At 47.5% G+C, this 22,650-nt stretch overlaps 1 protein-coding gene across 1 annotated transcript; it reads right to left on the reverse strand.

Annotated features, from left to right (window-relative positions):
- Nucleotides 1-1,783: 1,783 nt before the first annotated feature.
- On the reverse strand, nt 1,784-21,052 carry DHRS7C (dehydrogenase/reductase 7C). The gene is made up of 7 exons (XM_003929236.3): nt 20,904-21,052; nt 20,572-20,731; nt 12,888-13,000; nt 10,576-10,786; nt 7,672-7,764; nt 3,450-3,605; nt 1,784-2,044 (listed from the first exon to the last, which is right to left on the reverse strand). The coding sequence occupies exons 2-7, from the start codon at nt 20,723-20,725 to the stop codon at nt 1,836-1,838; spliced, it is 936 nt and encodes a 311-aa protein (XP_003929285.1). The 5' UTR covers nt 20,726-20,731; nt 20,904-21,052; the 3' UTR covers nt 1,784-1,835.
- Between the last annotated feature and the right edge of the window lie 1,598 nt (nt 21,053-22,650).

Below are 22,650 nucleotides of genomic sequence, written 5' to 3' on the forward strand. Positions count from 1 at the left end.
TCTTGTCCTGGAACTCATCTGCAACCAGGCAGAGTCCTAAAGGGAACATGCTGGATCTGGGTCGTGGCCACGTGTCTCTGCTGACCGCCCACCCTTGGTGCGTCCCAAGATTGGCTGCTGTGACTCTGGCTCCAGCTGCTCCTGTCCCAAAGCTGCCAGCCCTCCTCTCTGCTCACCAATCGCGTTTCAGCCCTCGCCTCTCAGGTTTGTGGTCCCTACCCACCCTCTGTTGGCTCCGGTCTGAGCACCCCAATATGTTCCACCTTCCACCCCCAACGACAACCTTGCAAAAGACAGTTGCCTTGCAGGCTCCAGGCCTGCCTTGCCTGCCTGCTTCGGTGGGTCCCTAAGTTCTGAGCTGACATCCTGCCTCCATGGTGGCTGAATGGGACCATCAGCCTGGTCCTGGGGTAGGCCAAGCTCCAAGTGGTCAGTGATCCTGGGCATTTTGCTTTTTAAATTAAGATTTATATATGTGCATACGTGTACCCTCTGTATGTTCGTTTTGTAAATGATTTAGGTTCAGGGAAGAGAATTTTGTCCTTTCATTTATAAATACTAGAAAAGCTTGTGTTGTTACAATATTAGTGCAAAAAGGTACCCTACACTTTCCAAGGGCCCAAGATTCATATACTGGTTTTATTTGTTTGTTGTGTTTTTTTGTTTTTGTTTTTGTTTTTGTTTTTGAGATGGAGTCTTGCTTGGTTGCCCAGGCTGCAGTGCAGTGGTGGTGGCATGATCTCGGCTAACTGCAACCTCCATCTCCCAGGTTCAAGAAATACTCCTGCCTCAGACTCCCGAGTAACTGGGATGACAGGCATGCATCCCCACATCCAGCTAATTTTTGTATTTTTAGTAGAGACAGGGTTTCGCCATGTTGGTCAGGCTGGTCTCGAACTCCTGACCTCTGGTGATCCACCCACCTCAGCCTCCCAAAGTGCTGGGATTACAGGCGTGAGTCATCTCACCCTGCCTCATTTACTGTTTTGTATAAGAAAAAGGAGACTACACCAAGTGTCCAAGCGAAAGGAGAGAATAGCGTTTTAAGTGCTTTTTGCTTTGAGAATGGAAGGAAAGGCTGGAATCGGGTGGACACCTGGGCAGAAGTTCTCAGCATTTGTTAAAAGCAATGTGGAAGCTAAAAATCCAGCTTGGCTGTGTGGGTGGGGATGGTGGGGTTGGTGGTGCAGGGGAGAGCTGGGGTGGGGTTGGGAGAGGTCTGAGGTCAATGGAATCAGCCTGGAAGAGGGGTTGATTCTCACACACCCCCAACTCTGGAGCTGTTAGCCATCTATGGCTATTAAAGTTTAAATTCATTATTATTAAATAGCATTAAAAATTCAGTGTCTCAGACACACGGGGCCACTTTTCAAGTGCCCAGCAGCCACGTGTAGCCGGCGCTGCCGTGTTGGACAATGCAGGTGATAGAATCTTTCCATCCTTGCAGCACTGTCCTGAAGGGTCGTCGAGTCCTGCACTGGTGGGTAGAGGTGACGGGCAGGTCGCCCTTGGATACAGTGGAGGCGGTTTTCAGAGTGAGCTCCTGAGCACATAGGTACAGTGTGGGTGTGTGGATGTGGGGTTGGAGCCATTGCAGCTCCTGTTTCCTGCTGTCACCGTACAGAGCAGGGAAGCTTCTGGAAATGTGTCCTGGGAATGTGGAGTGGGAGACCCCCAGGCCCCGAAGCTTCTGGGCCGTCCTCACTGTCTCGGGGAGATCTTGGACAGGGGAGAGGTGTGGGGGCGTGGGCCCCCAGTGTCGAGCACACGATGGAAGGGCCAGCACCTGCCAGAAACCTTTATTTCCAAGGCGTGGCCCATTTGGCCTCCTGCAGTTACCCCTCCTCCGGGACATTGAGCTTCTCCTTCACCCCACAGGCCACCACGGCGAAAAAGAACTCGGGGAAGAAGGTGCGGACGTACACAGCGGCCTTGGGAATGGGGTTGGCCATGAACACCTCCTGCTTCTTCCTCCGCACGGTGCGCATCACCTCCTCCGCCACCTCCACGGGGTGCACGCCGTGGGTCAGCTTCCTGAAAAAGACTGAACGGCCCCAGTGCGGGGCGGGGCTGACGGCCTTGGTGGGGAACCGGCTGGTCAGAGCCCTGCAGGTGCACCAAAGCTGGGGAAGCGTGGGCTGTCCCTGGAGTCGCAGGTTCCAGGCCCCCTCCGCCACCCACGGACTGCGGCGCCCAGCGGGAGACTCTCTGCTCTCTCGGTTTCCCTCTGCATCTGTAGGGTGGACCTAGTTAACCGCCCCGGTGATTTCGCAGGGTGGTTAGGTGTGGGGAAAGGGATGCAAAAGAGGTTAGGATCTGAGAAGGTGCCGGGCGGATTAAGGGGCTGCTGTTTGTAACTGTTGTGAAGCTGTGCTTGTCAGGAGCATCCTGGAACCCCTGGTCTGCACCCCTCCACCGCTGATCTTGGATCATCTTAGTTCCTCAAGGTGGACCTAGAGCCTTGGGCAAGGGTAGCACCTCTAGGCTTGGAGTATCCCAGAATAGTGACCTTGACAAGGTGCACTAACTGATAGAGTGGCTAGTTGCTACTCTAGAACCTTTAGTCCTTTAGAGATCCCTAAGAGATAGGCGTTGCTGTTTTCTTCTTTCTCTCTCTTTCTTTCTTTCTTTTTTCTTTCTTTCTTTCTTTCTTTTTTCTTTCTTTCACAGAGTTTCACTCTTGTCACCCAGGCTGGAGAGCAATGGCACTATCTGGGCCCACTGCAACCTCCACCTCCTGGGTTCAAGCCATTCTCCTGCCTCGGCCTCCCAAGTAACTGCGATTACAGGCACCCACCACCATGCCCAGTTAAATTTGTATTTTTAGTAGAGACAGGGTTTCTCCATGTTGGTCAGGCTGGTTTCAAACTTCCAACCTCAGGTGATCTGCCCGTCTTGGCCTCCCAAAGTGCTGGGATTACCAGTATGAGCCACCACACCTGGCCTATCCCTCATTTTCTAAAATGGCAACAGAAATAGCAATACCCGCCTCTTAGGAAGGCAGGAAGTGATTAAGGGACTTACTCATGTCCAACCCTCTCATGTGTGGCAGAGGCCGGCTTCCAGTGTGGGTGGCCTGGCTTTAGACTCTTGGCCTCCACTCTATGCAGGGGAAAGGGGGCAGGAAAGTTCTTCCAGCCCAAATCCTGGCCATTACATCTGGGAAACAGGCCCAGAGACAGGCAGTCGCTTGCCTAGGTGGCAGAGTAAGCTGAGCGGCTGAGCCCAGTGCATCCACGGGGCGGTAGGCTACTAGGATTCTCTCTACCAGCTGCCTCAGGCCTAAAGGTTTGGGGCCCCTGCCCTGCTGTTGGGGGTTGCTGAGCCTCCTCCACCCCCACGCCAGACTCATGCTTCAGGATTACCCATCTGAAGGTCATCCACCCCCAGTGACACCGGACTGTTCCAGAGGCCCCCCAGGGAACCCCAACTTCCCTCTGAAGTCTCACATTTCCAAATGGAGGCTTCCCAGTTTCCTTGCTCTGGATAAACATGGTATGACCGGATGAAAGTCGGGCTCACAGTGCTGATGACAACATCATATTCTTCCACTTCAGCTCGGAGGCAGTCAAAGAAGCCCAGGGCTGCGTGCTTGGAGGCAGCATCTGCAGGAGAAACCATCCAGAGGTGGGCTTGGGACACTCCCGGCCCTGCTCCCTGGTGGGCACATTGGAGTCAGGAAGACCGACAGGCACACTTCCTACAAGTGCAGAGCTGGGAGGGTCCCCAAGAATCTGCCCCTCTCTTTATGAATGAGGGCAGAGAGCCCTCAGGAGTGGTGGAAAAAGAGTTGAAATTGAATCCAGCTTAGCCACTTGCTGGGGGTGTGATGTGATCTTGGGCAAATCACTTTGCCTCCCTGCGGCTCAGTTTTCTTATCTTTAAAATGGGGGTGATATTTCCCTTGCCAAATTACCGTGATGATCAAATGAGAAAACACAGAATGCTGGCACAGCATGAATTCCCCTTCCTTCCTGGGAAGGCCGATGCCTAAGAAACTTGTCCAATGTCCAGGGCCAGTCGATGGCTGCATGAGCCTGAAGCACAGATATTCCCTCCCATTTCCCGTTCCCCTTTTCCTCGGAGAGCCCGTCCACATAATCCACTTGCCAAATCCAGTTCAAATAGTAAATGCCATGGATTGGGCAAAAAAAGGATCATTCCAGGAATTCCATAAAGGATGGAGTGGACATTGCTTAGGGCTGTGGGAAGTTAGAGCCACATCTGGGGTGTGATGCACCCCAACTTCACATTTTAGGGGTGTCAGTCAGAGGCGGAAGGGACCAAAGGTGGATGTACTGTGGTTCCTGCCTTCAGCCAGAACCCTCTCCTGATTCCTCCAGCCTGAGGAGCTGGCCGCCCCTCTCCTTCGACGCCTGCTTCCTCCTGCCCTTAGAAAACATCACATTAGGTGGGGCGTGGTGGCTCATGCCTGTTATCCCAGCACTTTGGGAGGCTGAGGCAGGCAGATCCCCTGAGGCTGGGAGTTCGAGACCAGCCTGGCCGATATGGTGAAAACCCATCTCTAGTAAAAATACAAAAATTAGCTGGGGGTGCTGGGACACGTCTGTAATCTCAGCTACTTGGGAGGCTGAGGCACAAGGATCTCATGAACCTGGGAGGTAGAGGTTGCAGTGGGCTGAGATTGAGCCACTGCACTCTAGCTTAGGTGACAAGAGCAAGACTCCGTCCCGCCCCCACCAAAAAAAGAGTAAATTGAAAATAAGAGAATTTGGGAGGATGGTAACTAAGAAGAATGTCAGGATCCATCTGCTTCTAACTTTCTCTATTTTATTTTCTCTTTTCAATTATGAAATATTTCAACATATAGAAAACGATGTAATATGAGGTATTTACTTCTATCAGTTGCCACAGAGCTCTCTCTCTCTCTCTCTCTCTCTCTCTCTCTCTCTCTCCTCTCCCTCCCCTCCACCTTTTTTTTTTTTTTTTTTTTTTTTTAGACAGAGTCTTGCTCTGTCACCAGGCTGGAGTGCAGCAGCATGATCTCTGCTCACTGCAGTTTCTGCCTCCTGGGTTCAAGCGATCCTCCTGCCTCATCCTCCTGAGTAGCTGGGACTACAGGCATGTGCCACCACACCCAGCGAATTTGTGTATTTTTAGTAGAGACAGGGTTTCACCATGTTGGCCAGGATGGTCTTCTTGCTTGATTCACCTCATTCATGGGTGAGGAACCCAAGACAGTGGCACCTGCATTTGAACCCTGCGCTGTGTAGGGGTTTAACGTCGTTTTTTTCTTTTTTCTTGAGACAGAATCTCACTCTGTTGCCCAAAGTGTTGGGATTACAGGCGTGAGCCATTGCACCTGGTCTCTTTTCTTTTTAAAAATAGAGATCGGGGCCAGGCACGGTGGCTTGCACCTGTAATCCCAGCATTTTGGGAGGCCAAGGCGGGCAGATCATGAGGTCAGGAGATCAAGACCATCCTGGCCAGCATGACACACTAAGAGGGCTTGAATCAAGAAGATGGAGATAAGGTATTGGCAAGGAGTGGAGAAAATGGAATCTATGTGCGTTGCTGGCGAGGACGTAAAATGATGCAAGCACTGGAAAACAGCCTGGCTGTTCCTAGAACTGTTAAACATAGAGTTACCACGTGACCCAGCAATTCCTCTCCTAGGTAGATACCCAAGAGAGATGAAAGCGCATGTCCACAAAGAAACTTGTACATGAACGTTCACGGCAGCATTATTCACAACAGCCCAAAGCAGAAACAACACAAATGCCCATCAACTGACTGATAGATAAACACGAAATAGCTGCACTCAATGAAATACTATTTGGCCACAAAAGAAATGCAGGCCAGAAGTAGTGGCTCAAGCCTGTAATCCCAGCATAACCTTGCTATGTTATGTCACCTCTGTGTCCCCATCACCTGGCTTTAGGCATTCAAACACTTTGTTGAATGAATGAAGGCATGAAGCAAAGGGGAGAAGGACTTCTAGGTGCATATTCATGGGATCTATCTGGAAAAAGTATACACCGTGGAATACTATGCAGTCATCCTTTTTTATGGCTGCATAGTATTCCATGGTGTATACTACTATACATGTTGTATAAAAGTCACCCAGCTGCTGAAAATAACAGACAGAGTTTAAAAATATAAGGAGAAGTGGGGAGATTCCTAAGTAGGCTGGGGAAGAGGGCAAAGACTGCTGCATGTGGCCCATTCATTCTTTTCTTCAGGGGCCCCCAGGTGGACTGCACTCGCCAGTGTTCTTTGCACTTAGGTGTGACTGAGTACTCCCAAAAGGATGTGAGCAGAGGTGGTGGGTGCCAGCCTGGGGCTTTGGACATTGGGCCTGGCTCCTCCACGCTCTCTTTCTTCTTCTTGACCCAGCTGTGACCACACAGAAGATGGAGCTGATGGAATGACCTAGTGTGACCCTGGGTCCCTCAGTGACCCTGCAGCATGGTGGCACCTGCTTGCTTGAGACATTCCCATTGAGGCCACCACATGGAGGAGTAACCAGGTTTTTCTCCATCACAGGCTCACAGCACCATAGGCTACAACTAAGGCAAATGGAAAAAGGAAGGTAAAACACTACTTAGAGGGGGTGTTAACGGGCTGAATTCTGTTATCAGCCCTTCCAAAATGTATATGCTGAGACCCGCCCCCGGTGCCCAGAATGTGACTGTATTTAGAGACAGGGTCTTTAAAGAGATAATTAACATAACATGTGGACATTTGGCTGGACCCTACTCCCATCTGGCTGGTGCTGTTATAAGAAGAGGAAATTTGGACATACAGGGAGACGCAGCAGGAAGGCAGTTGTCTGCAAGCCAGGAGGAGGGGTCCCAGAGGAAACCCACCCTGCTGACACCTTGATCATGGACTGCCAGCCTCCAGAATAGAAAAACGAATTTCACTGTGTAAGCCCCTAGCCTTGGCATTTTGTTATGGCAGCCTGAGCAAATTCTTACGGGACTCTACTCAGTTTTCCCCTCTCCCTTCTTCCCTTCCCCCTTGTACCCACCAAACATTTACTGAGTCCCTAATTTGCACATGGTAGTGTGGGCCGTGAAGAACTGTATATGGCATGTTCCCTGCCTCCCAGAACCAGCTCATGGGATGTGGAAACGGCTCCGGAATTTTTCCAGCTAGATTCCGTGAACATACACCTAGAAGTCCTTCTCCCCCTTGAACTTTTGAGAGGATGCTCATTTTTGGAGCTGCCCCCTCCCTAACTTCTGCCCCTTTCTGTTTTTCCTGGTTTCTTCCTCAGCAGGGCTCCATTGCCCTCCCGTTTTGTGATGTGTACCCATCCTTCTCCTTCCCAATGGAAATCTTTCCTTCGAGGGCATCTTTATGGAGGAAGGGGCATTGGAGCTGTGACTGTGCCTCTCTGTCACGAGTATGACCTTCACCTGGCCTTGTCATGTTCACCTAGTGCATGTTCTGCCCCTATGGGAGATGGTGAGCTTTGCAGAGAGAGGGAGCTTATCTTTAATGTCTCAGCATCTCCCATAGCGACTTGTAGGCTGTAGGCGCTCAAGAAATAGGAACCATAGGGATGAAAGAAAACCCAGCAGATGGTGTCATCCTTGGACCCTTTCCCCTGTGACCATCTGCCTAGTCTTAGACATAACAGCTCCTGCCTTATACCAGCAGACATACAACAGAAGATGGCATATTTTTATCTTAGCAACTTACATGCTGTACGGAATGGGATCCCAAACTTCCCCTGGATGTTATTCACTAGGACAATTTGGCCTGTTCTCCGGGAGATCATGTTGGGAAGCAGGGCTGGAAAACACAGGACAATGCGACTCTCAGACCACCTTAGGCAGCAGCAGGGAGACCCCCGCACCCCGGCCCCCTTCATCACAGGGCTCTGCTACCTCCACAGTCAATAGATTGCAGCACGGCAGGGACGGAATGGACCCGGCCATCATTTATCCAGTGTTCCCAAAGCGTGGGCCAGTGAATTGCTGGGTGATTTTAAATTGGTGCTTTCCCACCAATGTGCATTTAGTGACGCTCATTTTTTTAAATGCATATTTGTTTCTGCTTTATTTTCTTTTCCTCTCAACTTTTGTTTTAGATGCGGGAGGAACATGTACAGATTTGTTACATGGGTATATTGCACTCAGCTAGTGAATACAGTATGCAACAGAACAGGCACTGATCTCAATAGTAAGAAAGGCACTCCCTTTTCAGTTCTCCTACTGTGGCCTCAAGAAGGAAGAAGGAAGTCTCACATTGGCTCTAGTATGTCTTCAATGCCTCTCGCATGTGCTAATCTTTAAAAAAAATTATTATACTTTAAGTTCTGAGACACATGTGCAGAACGTGCAGGTTTGTTACATAGGTATGCAGGTGCCATGGTGGTTTGCTGCACCCAACACCCCATCATTTACATGACGTATTTCTCCTAATGCTATCCCTCCCCTGGCCCTCCACCTCCTGACAGGCCCTGGTTTGTGATGTTCCCCTCCCTGTGTCCATGTGTTCTCATTGTTCAACTCCCACTTATAAGTGAGAACATGGGGTGTTTGGTTTTCTGTTCTTGTGTCAGTTTGCTAAGAATGATGGTTTCCAGCCTCATCCGTGTCCCTGCAAAGGACATGAACTTATCCTTTCTTATGGCTACATAGTATTCCGTGGTGTATATGTGCCACGTTTTCTTTATCCAGTCTATCATTGATGGGCATTTGAGTTGGTTCCAAGTCTTTGCTATTGTGAACAGTGCCTCAATAAACCTATGTGTGCATGTGTCTTGATACTGGAATGATTTCTACCTCTTTGGCTATATACCCAGTAATGAGATTGCTGCATCAAATGGTATTTCCAGTTCTATATCCTTGAGGAATCGCCAGACTGTCATGTGCTAATCTTTTAACAAAGAGAGGAAAGATTCTGATGTTCTCAGGCTATCTCGGAAGAAGTTAATTTGTTTAATTTTCAGGTTGCTCTTTGTTTATTGAGAGTGAAAGAGGTTTTAAATCTATGTCGGTTTTATAAAGATTTCCTCCTAAAATGAACGTGATTTAAAAAGGAGAAAATTCAGAGAAAGGTATTAAGATAATAATAGCACAGGTGAGGTAGGGATGTGGCAAAAGAGGAAAAGATGACGGTCAGAGTCAACTTGCAGAATGGTCTGTGAAACAGCCCCTTCATGTTAAAGATGGGCAAGCTGAGCTCCAGAGCTAGGGTCTAGACCCAAGGTCCTTTGTGGGTTAGAGGACTAACCAGGAGGAGAAGCCCGTTCTGGTGCTTCTCCACTCCATTTTCTTCGTTCCTTGCTTGGATGCCACCACACAGTCTCTGTTCAAGGTTGATGGATGACACACCTGTGCTGGCCTGTTTGGTGTGTCCACAGGGACTGGGATGGAGGAAACTGTTATCTCTGGGGCACTGTTCTAGGAGCTCTGGGAAGTTATCTTTCTGCCCCAAATGTTTCTTTCTCTCCATCTGTCTTAGTACTTGAAATCCTGTCGTTAGAGGTACCCAGCATGGGAGCTGGTTGTAGAGAAGGTAGTTCCAAGATGTGCTAGATCTTAGCCCTTGCCAGGACACCCGACTCCCTCACTGGAGGTGTTCTCCACGTTCCATTCCCCCTGAGCTTCTGTTTGATAAACTTTTATTTGGTTGGAGGGCAGGGGCTTCAACTTTTCATCCTATGGTCATTTCCAGCCCCACTTTCCAGGCTTCAGAACTACGTTTGAACCTGGTGGTGAGACATCTGCACCTGACTGTCTCCTGGGCCCCTCTAACAGGTTCACATAGGAATCCCCATCTTACTCATTAAAGGGAGATATCCTCCTGCCTTCCCTGTTTCTGTGAAGGGGTTGACAGAATACTGGGTCTCTTGCAGTTTGGTGATAAGCCCTTTTTCTTCTTCATTTCTGAGGACAGAATCTTTTTTTTTTTTTTTTCTGAGATGGTGTCTTGCTCTGTTGCCCAGGCTGTAGTGCAGTGGCACAACTGTGGCTCACTGCAAGCTCCGTCTTCTGGGTTCAAGCAATTATCCTGCCTCAGCCTCCCGAATAGCTAGGGTTACAGGCACCCACCACCACGTCCAGCTAATTTTGTATTTACAGTAGAGATGGGATTTCACCATGTTGGCCAGGCTGGTCTCAAACTTCTGGCCTCAGGTGATCCACCTGGCTTGGCCTCCCAAAGTGCTGGGATTACAAGCATGAGCCACCATGCCTGGCCAGAATCTTTACCTTTGATCAACTGTCATGGTTAGGAGCAGATCAACTGCAAGGTTGATACAGCAGAATGTACACAAGGATGAGACAATGGTTCAGAGACATTGAATTGGAGGGAAACCGTGGACATGAGGAGAAAGAACTAAAAAGACCAGGCTTGGGTGGGGAGAGGGATTCACAGAGAGGGTGGTTGAAATATACCAATCACATGCTTCCTGAGTCCCTTTTCCTTCATACACATTTCCAATGGGAATGCTGAAAGCTTTCACCCAATAGGTAGGGAATTTTCTAAGAGGTCTGGGGGATTCCATACAGAATTGGATGACTGTCTGGCTATTTAACAGAGCCTCTGTAGAAGCTGGTGGCCCAGATCCCCACGGGAAAGTCAAACTCACGAGACCTTTTGTCAAGGTGATGGGTCCAAAGTAATTGGCATCCATGATCTTTTTGTCTAGTTCCAGAGAAATCTTATGGGCAGGCCCCTTCACCTTCACGCTGGCATTGTTGATAAGGATGTCCACACAGCCATAGCAATCCAGGACTTCTTTTGCCACATCTGGGACACAGCTGATGTCCGAGAGGTCCAACAGGACCAGCTTTGGGGTGAACGTCTGCCGAACCAATGAGAGAGTCAGGGTATGCGTGAGATATCGTCCCTCTTGCAGACCTTGGGATCTAAAAGCCACCTATTTTGAAATTCAAAGATCATGAAATGGCTGCAAATAAATAAATAAATAAATAAAATAAAGACAAGAAGGAAAAATCATTCCGGGATGAAGGATATTGCCAGAGAATTCATTCTTGGGGACCAGGGCAAAAACAACAACGAATCTAGACATGAATATGCAGCAATAAGTCTAAGCTTTTGGCCAAGGTTCCAGAACCGATAAAGGAATATCGCCCTTCACAGTGGTCCCCTTTGCGGGCTGTGCACTGACTCTAGTGGTGACGTCATTACTTTTAACATTTCTGAGCTCCTTTGTGGAAACCACTTTTCAATCTGGCTTGCAAGTTGAAGAAAAAAAAAAAAAACCCCATCACAACACTTTATAGCCACATTTTTAAAAACTAAAATTGGGCTGAGCCAGGTGAGGTGGTTTATGCCTGTAATCTCAGCACTTTGGGAGGCTGAGGTGGGCGGGTCACCTGAGATCAGGAGTTCGAAACCAGCCTGACCAACAGAGTGAAACCCCATCTCTACTAAAAATACAAAAATTAGCTGGGCATGGTGGCATGTGCCTATAATCTCAGCTACTGAGGAGGCTGAGGCAGGAGAATCACTTGAACTCGGGAGTTGGAGGTTGCAGTGAGTTGAGATTGCACCATTGCACTCCAGCCCGAACAATAGAGAGAGACTTCATCTCAGAAAAAAAAAAAAAAAAAAAAGAAAGAAAGAAACTAAAATCATACACTCAACACAATATATTTGGAGCACCTATGTGCCCGGCACTGTGCTCAGCCAGACACTTGCTACATGAAGACTCTATTGATCTAGGAACGTGTAGAAGGCTGGACAGATGGGAAAATTGACGACACTGAGTAGGAAATGCAATCCCAATGTTCGACAAAGACTAGTCTTGATATATGCCCTTGAAGAGAGGGTTCTGTGGTCAAATTTGTCTGGGAAAGACAGGCTGTTCTCCAAGTTCTTCTTGGAGATACACAGTGCATGCTGGCATATCAAAGACTGAAAAGTCCCATAGTGAAGAATCTGGACCAGCTTAGCTGAACTCAGTGTTTCTCATGCAACTGACTGAAAACCCTTTTACCCAGTGCCTAATCACATTCCTAGAAACACTTTGGGGGATTCTGTGCTGTCCTGTTTGATTCATCTCCTCAAATACGAAACTTACCTCTGAATTACTTTGAGCTGTTTCTTTCTTTCTTTTTTTTAATTTGAGTCAGAGTTTTGCTCTTGTTACCCAGGTTGGAGTGCAACAGTGCAATCTCAGCTCACTGCAGCCTCCCCCTCCTGGGTGCAAGCAATTCTCCTGCCTCAGCCTCCTAAGTAGCTGGGATTACAGGCATGCACCACCACACCCAGCTAATTTTTGTATTTTTATTAGAGACAAGGTTTCTCCATGTTGGTCGACTGGTCTCGAACTCCCGACCTCAGGTGATCCGCCTACCTCAGCCTCCCAAAGTGCTGGGATTACAGGCATGAGCCACTGCACCTGACTTAGCTGTTTCTAAACACCAAATGCAACCTCAAAGGTAAAGATTAGAAACAAATATTCTGAAGGGAGCCCCAAAGACAGTTCCCTGACCAATGCTCTGGGAAGCCTTTAGAAACTGCAGCCTCATTGAAATAAGTATTCACTTCCTGGGAGACTTCTTGGGTAGGGGTCTCATTTACCTGGTTTCTTTGAAGGAGATACCAATTGAGGTATTAAAAAAAAATGGCTGTGTTTGTAATCACAGCTGGTACCTGTAATATCCTCTGCGTTCTGTATCCTTGTTGAGTTTGACTTATGTAGAGTCAGGGCAAGGGACCGTGGCTAAAGAACACGATTTTGTCATAGTGGGTGGTCAAAACAAGTCAACCCCTTATGAATGGTAAACTTGCCTATGTCAAGGTCACCGGGTTCATTGCCTCACATTCCCCAAAGCAATCACCACGTTTCTTCCACTTGGTCCACAAGCTGGTCCAGAACGATCAACAGAGGCTGGGAGTGCCCGGGGTTACCCACGCCGACGGCTGGAAGACCTTACCTTGCTGGGGTCAGCCACGCTGATCAAGGCATCATACAGGTTCTCTAGTCTCTCCCAGTTCTTTCCACACAGCACCAGCCTTGCCCCACCCGTATGGAACACCCGAGCACACTCTGCAGGGAAGAAGGAAACAGGGCAGAGCACATTGTGTGTGGAGCCATGGACGTAAACCCCATCTTTTGGGAACTCATGGATTCAAAAAACTCAGAAGTCTTAGCACCGTGAGATCCTTTATGAGTCATTTCATTCAACTCCCTCCTGGGGCTGGAATTTTTGTCATTTCCAGTCTCCACTTAGTTGCTTCCGTGAAAGGGAGCTCATGGTGTAGTGAGACAACTCTTTCTTTGTTAGAAAGTTCTGATTATTGGCCAGGCATGGTGGCTCACACCTGTAATCCCAGCACTTTGGGAGGCCGAGGTGGGAGGATCACCTGAGGTTAGGAGTTCGAGACCAGCCTGACCAACATGGAGAAACCTCGTCTCTACTAAAAATAGAAAATTAGCTGGGCATGGTGGCCCATGCCTGTAATCCCAGGCACTCAGGAGGGCAGGGGAATTGTGGTATTGGAGAGAAGGTGCAATTGAGATGCTGGACTGTGAAGTCTAAACCAGGTGGGAGCAGGACTGAAGGCAGAAAAGGCCAAGGTAGATTTGTAGAGATAAGAGCCAAGCAGAGAGTCGTAGAGATGAGAGGTGTCCATGAGGCCTGAAAACAGGTATACTGGGTATCCCTGAGAGAGCTGGGAGGAGGGCTCCGGGAGGGCTCAGTCTGCTGACAGAGGGAAACCTGAGTCCAGACGTAGCTGGGTTAACAATGTCACCTTGAATTGTTAAGGCTGCGGAGAAGGGAAGATTCCTCTCAATTTAGGTGTTTTATTGAGAAAGAGACTGTCCAGGATGAGTCTGGATGACAAAATTCAATAAGGATGCTAATTTGTTTCCAAGTTAAATTGATGAGGTAAATCAGGATTTCAACAGGTCTTGGGAAATGACAGATTCTACACTCTATATGGCATATTTTGCACATTTGAATTAGAATATTCAATATGAAGGAAAACAAAGAACATTTTGAGAAACCGTTGTTAAAATATATTGTAAAACTGCAGAAATTAAAGAGTTAGCAGTTTGAGTCTATATAGAAATATTGATAATAAATAGAGCCACGTATTGAGGAGAATTTAGTGTATGATAAAGCTAGCATGTTGAATCAATGGGAAAAGAATGTATTATGTAAGAAGTGGGGGCTCAGTGAGGTGGCGCATGCCTGTAATCTCAGCACTTTGGGAGGTCACGGTGAGCAGATCACTTGAGGTCAGGAGTTCAAGACCAGCCTGGCCAACATGGTAAAAACCATCTCTGATAAAAATTGAAAAATTTAATCCCAGCTATTTGGGTGGGGTTAATTGCTTGAACCCAGGAGATGGAGGCTGCAGCGAGCAGAGATCATGCCACTGCACTCCAGCCTGGGCAACAGAGTGAGACTGTCTTAAAAAAAAAAGTGGTATTTGAATACCTATTTGGGACAGAGAAAAGCTGGATGCATTACACCAGTATATACTAAATAGTAAAATATAAAAACAGAACCAAAACAGAACTAGAAGAAGGTAGGGATGAATATATTCCCTTACAATGGGGAGAGGCTCCTGAGCATCCATTGAAGGAAAAAAATCATAACAGAAATGATTTTACCTTTTTTTATTTTTTGAGATGGAGTCTTGGTCTGTCACTCAGGCTGGAGTGCAATGGCATGATCTCAGCTCATTGCAACCTCCACCTCCCATGTTCAAGCAATTTTCCTGCCTCAGCCTCCCAAATAGCTGGGATTACAGGCATCCACCACTACACCCAGCTAATTTTTGTATTTTTTAGTAGAGATGGGGTTTCCCCATGTTAGTCAGGCTGATCTCGAACTCCTGACCTCAGGTGATCCACCTGCCTTGGCCTCCCAAAGTGCTGGGATTACAGGTGTGAGACACCACACCTGGCCTAGATTTTACCCTTTTAAAAAAACCTTCTTATAACAAAACAAAAAAAAAATCCACCCGTAAATAAAGGACAACACAAATTTAGAGAAAAAGTGTTTATACTCTAAATGTCAGAAAAGGGTTAATTTGATATACGAAGATCTCTTACAAATCAATTAGAAAAAAGATAAAAGTGCTAATAAAGAAATTGGTTAAGGAGATGAGTAAGCAATTCATAAAAATTGTATCAAGATACAGAAGATTAGTCAATACCAGTAATAAGTAAATGCAAACTAAAACATGGGACTAATTTTCATCTATCAGATAATAAAATACAAAACTGGAAATAGTCTTGGCCACGTTGACCGCTGTGAATAGTCGTAGTCACGAACTCACTGCTGGTGGCAGTATAAATTGCTACAGTCTTTTGGAAGGAAAATCTTGACAGTATACTTAAAGTAAGCAAAGACTTTGATTCAGTGATCTCATGGATGGGCACTTATTCTAAGGAGATAATTAAGAATGTCCATATAGACATAGTTATTATATTGTTTATCTCAGTACCAGTTATAAGAGTTAAGAGTTGGAAATAATTGTAAATGTCCAGTGTAATAGGGATTGGTGAAGTAAATTATAGTACATCTACACACAGACAATTTTGAAGCCCTTACAATTGAGGTTGCAGAAACTGCTCTATTAACTTGGAACGAAGTTCGCAATAGAGTAAGTTGAAAAATAATTTTTAAAAAGATTCAAAACAGTATGTTGAATACAATGCCATAAGGCTGGGTTGTATCTGTGTGTGTGTTCATGTATATAATAGAATAGTAAATCTACATATCTATATGTAACAGTAGATTAAATTGGAAGTTTAACTGAGGCAATGAGATCAAACAGGTATAAAATTCCAAAGTTCGATGCCAATTCAAGATGCTGATTTTAAAAGGAAATTTTAAAAACCTGTTTATGAAGTTCAATTCCCTTTACCCACAAATAGGGCACAAAAGAATCAGAGGAGGAGGAATAGAAAGGACTTTGAAGGAAGATTCCCCTGGGGAAAACATTAGGTGAGTTTTCGCCCACGGACCCAGGTAGGGGCTGTTGTCATTGCCTCCATCCTAGAGAGAAGGGCACAGGAAGAATCAACGGAACGGCACGGTTCTCTGCAGCCAGGAGCCCAGCCTGATGTCTTATAGGCAAGATCCTGGACCCAGCCAGTGCCCCGAGGCCAGAGAAAAGGAAAGCTGAGACCTCTCCATCGGGGTGGCCTGCCGAGCGAAGGCAGTCACAGCCACCAATCGCAGGGTAGGCCATGAGTTGGTTGAGAGCTCGTCTCCAGTCTGCCCAAGAGGATCTCTCAGGAGGGAAGTGGGACCCCAAAGGACATGGTTGGCGGGGAGTAGACTTCCTGGGAACCAGGGGCTGAGGAGGGAGTGAGCAAGTGGAGAAAAAAATCCACGTCTCCCACTTCACAGAAATGAAGTAGCTGGGATTACAGGCAGCTGCCACCATGCACGGATAATTTTTGCATTTTAAGTAGAGACGGGTTTTGCCATGTTGGCCAGGATGGTCTCAAACTCTTGACCTCAGGTCCTCCACTGGCCTCGACCTCCGAAAGTGCTGAGATTACAGGTGGGAGCTGCTGCACCTGGCCAGAGGAGCCAGATCAAACCTCTGGCCTTAGCCATGACTTGGAACAGCTGGGAGCATTTTTCCCCATCACGCCATTTTCCTTCTCTGCTAACATCTTGGCTTGCCCAGGTGGGCCTGGGAGGCTGGAGCCCACCCGCATGCTCAGTGCCTCAGTGTGACTGAAACGAAGCCTAGAGGCCCTGCTCCCAATGAAACCAGCCTTTGGTACACCCAGGTGTCCTTATTTCGGTTCTCTCATCAGCTCCCCTCAGCATGTATCTCTCATCAAGCACTTTGGTACCAGGCTTTTTCTTTTTCATTCAACAAACATAAATTAAGCCCTTCTCTCTGCATTTCTTCAATCTAAGATGCCATCGATGATGAGCTGTCTCCTGATTTCAGAGATAATAAATGACTTTTATTTTTAATTTTTTTTTTTTTTTTTGAGGCAGGGTCTCACTCTGTCGCCCAGACTGAAGTGCAGTGGTGTAATTTCGGCTAGCTGCAACCTCTGTCCCCAGGGTTCAAGCAATCCTCTCACCTCAGCCTCCTGAGTAGCTGGGATAACAGGCACATGCCACTATACCTGACTAAGTTTTACATTTTTTGTAGATATGGGGATCTCACTATGTTGCCCAGGCTGGTCTCAAGCTCCTGAGTTCAACTGATTCATCTGCCTCAGGCTCCCAAAGTGCTGGGATTGCAGGCGTGATCCACAGTGACTTTTTAAAGGGTGGCCTGTGGGGATTGTAAGATGCTATTGATTGAAAGACAATCAGTCTGATTTCAGAAATGTTGAAAGGGGAGAAGCTGCGTCTTTGAGGTGAGAGCACACAGGCAGGTCTGATGCTCCGTTGTACTCACTGATGCAGCTCAAGTGCGGAGGTTGGGATTTTGATCATCACTCTTGCTGCAGACACGGTGGGTACAAGGTGACAGGATTCCCGACTGGGCTGAATTCTGGAGGTTTGGAGCGAGGGCTAGACGTCTGACCTTTGTCTGTTTGATTTCCCTAGTAAACAATTTGGCACGGCACTCCCTGCTGCTCCCAGCACCACCCACGGGGTTCATGCAGGTTCCGTGGCATCAGGGTGTGCAGTGGCTGTGTGCAGCCTGTGTCGTCACTCAGCGCCCTGGACTTGAGACACGGAGCAGCTGGAACCTGGAATCACTGTTGTCAGCAGCGTGGGGAGCGAGGCATTTATTTAAAGTCACACACACCCAGCATCTCAAGTTACTGCTAAGTACTGGGACTTTTATTTTTTTCTTCTTTGCATTTCTTTCCAGGGTGGGTCAATGTGACAGAGTTAAAAAAAAGAACCCTGACAGCAGACACGGCAGGCTCAGCCATGGGATCCTCCTGTAAAAGCTGTTTCCCTCATGCGATATATTTCCTGGGTGCCTGATTGGTGTCATGTGTGACTACAACTGAATGAGATGTTTTAAAAATGAATGAGATGATGAAAACAAATATACATCTCTCAACGATAAGTGAAACTGTATTTCTACTACTAAGACACAAAACTAGCAAGGCTGCGGCAGAACTGAGCAACCTCCCCAACCAACAGGATTGAAGACACATTCATGGGACAGTGGCAGAATGGACATTCTTTTCCAGCACTTGAAGAACCCGTACCAAGATAGATCCTAAGACATACCTCCACAAATTCAGAAGAATTGAAATCATGCAGAGTATATTCTCCAGCCATGTTGGAATCAAACTGGAAAGCCATCAAACACATGTGCGAGAACACACTTATCCAAAGGAGGGCCTTCCCTGATCACGTGACACTTCTAGAGGTTATTGATTTTCTGAGTATGCCAGCCAAGCATGGGGCTAGGTGCGGAGGCTGCCTGGGTGAACAAAACGCAGACTCCAGCACTGGGAAGCCTGTATCTAGTGGATACACTGAAAAACACACAGATACGGCATGAGAAATACACTAATGTGGTACGCCCTTACAAGGGGCCAGGTCACAAGCTGGCCCCACAAGGGTCATTCAACAGAAAGGAGCAATGAAGGTGTCAGGAAAGGCTTCAGGGTAGAGGCCATGTCAAGGGTCGCATGTGAGCAGCCTGGTGCAATGCCAGACAAAGGTGCACCATTGGGAGAGCAAGTTTTCCGCAAAGCCTTCATTCTGAAAGGCTCTAGGTGAGCACCTCTTTTCCACTTCTCCAGGGCAACACTCTCCCTGTTGCCTAGTGTCTGGTCTGATTGATGCATGTGTGTGCCCCGGCTTGCCCTGGAAGAAGGAGTTTGAGTTTGTGTACCTCGCTCCCATTTTTTTTTTTTTTTTTTTTTTTTGAGACAGTTCTGTCGCCAGGAGCCAGGCTGAAGGGCAGTGGCGTGATGTTGGCTCACTGCAACATCCACCTCCTGGGTTCAAGCAATTCTCCTGCCTCAGCATCCCAAGTGGCTGAGACTACAGCTGCGTGCCACCACACCCAGCTAGTTTTTGTATTTTTAGTAGAGACGGGGTTTCACCACGTTGGCCGGGATGGTCTCGATCTCTTGACCTCGTGATCTGCCTGCCTTGGCTTCCCAAAGTGCTGGGATTGAGCCACCGTGCCCAGACACCTCGCTCCCTTTTGATGCTGGATATCCTCTCTGGAAATTGTTTGTGGGACTCATCTGTGACCATGTAGAGAGCCCAGTCTGTCCGCCTTACGCTTTGTTTTTATATTTTTTATTTTTTTTATCTTACAAGATGGACCCAGGTGGATCACTCACTGAAATCAAAGCCATCCTCAAAGCATGCAGACTGGTCTCCTGTTGGGATGCCGAAGAGGATGAGCAGCAGGCTCTAAGGGAATTCTCAGGAACATTACAAATGTTTTCACAATGGCAGCACCATGACAGTAAGTGGCCAGCCCCCGAGAGGGATGCTCAGAACATAGTGGACTCAGTGGACACTTGTTGAGTTACTAATGAATGTTTGGCTGTGTGGCTTCTATAATTGATTAAAAATGATAAAAACAGCTGGGCACAGTGGTTCATGCCTGTAACCCCAGCACTTCAGGAGGCCAAGGCAGGTGGATCACGAAGTCAGGAGATCAAGACCATCCTGGCCAACACGGCGAAACCCCGCCTCTACTAAAAATACAAAAAATTTGCCAGGCATGGTAGGACACACCTGCAGTCCCAGCTACTCAGGAGGCTGAGGCTGGAGAATCGCTTGAACCCAGGAGGCAGAGGTTGCGGTGAGCCAAGATCACCATGGCACTCCAGTCTGGGCAACAGAGCGAGACTCTGCTTAAAAAATAAAAACAACAACAAAGGTTGCATTAATTATATAACATATAAAGTTGTACCACCATTTTCTGGAAGGATGGAATCAGAATCTTGCAAAGTTAAGGACACCTCCTCATGTCATATATGTCACCAGCAGAAGGGCCCCTCTGAGACTATATAATTCAGGGGCTGCAAATGCAAATGTCTTCCATGCCAGCGAGTGCAGTGATTGAAAGAATCAGGTCTAGTGTGAGGCAATAGGGATGGGTGAGATGTGTGGCCCACTAGAGTGGGCACATTCTGCCTATGTGTGTTCGTTATTGTCATTACTAACCCTTGAGTGATACCCACTGAGCTCCAGGCGCTATTCTAAGTGCTATCCATCTATGAACTCATTTATTCCTCACACAACAGCATCATGAGGTAGAGACTGCTGGAATTCTCGCTTTACAGATGAGAAGTTTAGGACAGAGAGGTGAAGTAGCCAGCTAGTCAGTGCTGGAGCCAGGAACTGAACCCATCTCCTCCTGAGTCTGGGCTCACAACCAGTACACTGCTCCAGCTAAAGGCTTTGCATTTTCAAAATTTCCGGAAACTCCCCGAAGGCAAAACAAATCACATCTGCAGACCAATTTTAACCCTTAGATTGTGAGTTTGCAACCCTAGATATTCCACCCCCCTCATTTATCAGGAATCTGCAGATTCCAAAAGACGGGAAACTTGCTGGTTAATGATAGAAGCTGGGAGAGCACAGGATCGATCCCCTCCTGCCTAGCAGATTTGCCCACACACCATCCTGCCACCCTGCCAGTCCCTGGGGGCAGAAATGGGCACAGGTGGGAGCAAAGCCAGCTTACCCTTGCCCAGTCCTGAGATGGCATCGGTGATCACCACCACTTTGTTCTGCACAGCTGACTTTGACCACAGCCTGGACACCTCTTGATAAATGAAGAGGAGGCCGCTGATTCCCAGGAGCAGCAGGGGCAGCATCAGCACAGCCATGACTCCCATCTTGTTCTGGGGGACAACGGAGTAAAAGGGGATTGGATTTGCAAAGAGACGCTGATCGGGACACTCAGGGCTGCGGGAGGCCAAGGCTGCAAGGAGCTCAGCTCTGTGCAAGCCTCCAAGCTGAACACCCAGTAAGCATGCTAATCCCCAAATGTTCAACAAATAGGAAATTACTCACAGTGTCTCCAGAAGCAAATGGAATCCAGGGGACCTGCCCTCCCTAAAGGTTAATTGCAAACTTAATTAAAATGGGTCTGCATTTTTTGGAAGAAAATCCCCGTGTTAAGGCCACTTGCTTGGGCCCTAATGGTTATTTATAGCTTTCGGTTGCACTAAAAGGCTTTCAGAATAAATATAGTGTCTATTCTGATATTCAGGAACACATGCTGGCCGGGTCTGATTTCAGGGCTCTTGCCAAAGCTCTCCTGGCTTGCCTATTAGAGGTTTCCTCTGCGGTTTGGGGCTGAGCACGAGGGATCAGAACCTGGGACGTTCAGCACAAACATCCTTGCCCTCACTTCCAGTAACCCTCGCAATCAGGTAGCTTCCAGGTAGTTTGGATGGATGTGGCAGAAGGGCCATCTGGCATTTCCTTTCTAGTTGGAGATGCAAAGCATAGAAAACTGTTCAACGGAATGAAGCCTTTTGCAGAAAGAACCACTTGGAGGTGTGACAGGAAATAGCAGAATGAGCACAGTTTGGGGAGTGCTTCTCACTTCTGAGCCGTAGCTTCCTCGTCTGTAAAATGGGCAGGACCATTGAGAGGTCAAACGATCTGCATCGCGTTGACCTAGCACAGACCCTGGGCCATCAGAAGGTAACTGTTGTTATCTTTCGTGGTTAAGGATACTGAGAATTTATCCCCAATGGGAAATATCTTCATTACATAAGGAAACTCAGTAGGATTAGAACTGGAGACGCAGAAACCCAGTTCAAGGGCTGGAGCCATCCAAAACCAGAAGGCCAATCACAATCAGGTTCTAAGTTTTGTGTAAACAGCATTGGACCCATCAGGAATGGGGCTAAGAGCTCTGTGTGTGTGTGTGTGTGTGTGTGTGTGTGCACGCGCGTGTGCGTGCATGTGTGTCTGTAGGGGATAAGGAAGACTGTATTTCTTTCTTGGAAATTAGAAATAACCATGAAGATTTTAAAAGTCCCAGCATTTTATTGACATTTAATATACATATTAGAAACACACACTTAAGTTTATGGCTTGATGAATCTTCACAGACTGAACATATTACGTGACCAGCATGCAGATCAAGAAACAGAACATTGCCAACGCGCCCCATCGTGTCTCTTTCCAGCCCTAAGGGTAGCAATTTCCTCATTTTTAAAAGCACATATACAGTTTTACCTGTATGTATGGTTTTTTGTTTGTTTTTGCTCGAACAAACTCTGTTAAATTTAACTTGTCTAAAGTTTTCTTTTCTTTTCTTTTTTTCTTTTTTTTGAGATGGAGTCTTGCTCTGTCACCAAGCTGGAGTACAGTGGCGCGATATTGGCTCAACGCAACCCCTGCCTCCTTGGTTCAAGCGATTCCCTGCCTTCACCTCCTGAGTAACTGGGATTATTGGCGTATGCAACCACACCCAGCCAATTTTTTTGTACTTTAGTAGACAAGGTTTCACCATATTGCCCAGGATGGTCTCGATCTCCTGACCGCATGATCTATCTGCCTCAGCCTCCCAAAGTGTTGGGATTACAGGTGTAAGTCAATGTACCCGGCCAAGTTTTTCTTTTAATAAATTATTATCTGAGTTCAGTGCTGCTGATTGGTCAAGTGAGATAGGGTCTGAGAAGTGCACGTCAGCTTTAGTGATGTGGAGTCATTGGTGACATTGACGGGAGCCTCTGTGTGAAGGCTGTCGTGGGGTTTCTGCTGTCTTTCAGACTTACTGTCAGTGGCTCTGCTATGAGCCAAC

The sequence above is a fragment of the Saimiri boliviensis genome, chromosome 17 (genome assembly GCF_048565385.1).
Source record: "Saimiri boliviensis isolate mSaiBol1 chromosome 17, mSaiBol1.pri, whole genome shotgun sequence".
Lineage (NCBI taxonomy): Eukaryota > Metazoa > Chordata > Mammalia > Primates > Cebidae > Saimiri > Saimiri boliviensis.

Coding starts and splice junctions, on each gene's coding strand:
- DHRS7C (XM_003929236.3), bottom strand. CDS start 20,725: ATGGGAGTCATGGCTGTGCTGATGCTGCCCCTGCTGCTCCTGGGAATC. Junction 7,765..10,575: donor ACCCATCACCTTGACAAAAG/GTCTCGTGAGTT, acceptor TGTGTTTTCCAG/CCCTGCTTCCCAACATGATC. Junction 2,045..3,449: donor GGAAGCCTCCATTTGGAAAT/GTGAGACTTCAG, acceptor GGGGCCGTTCAG/TCTTTTTCAGGAAGCTGACC.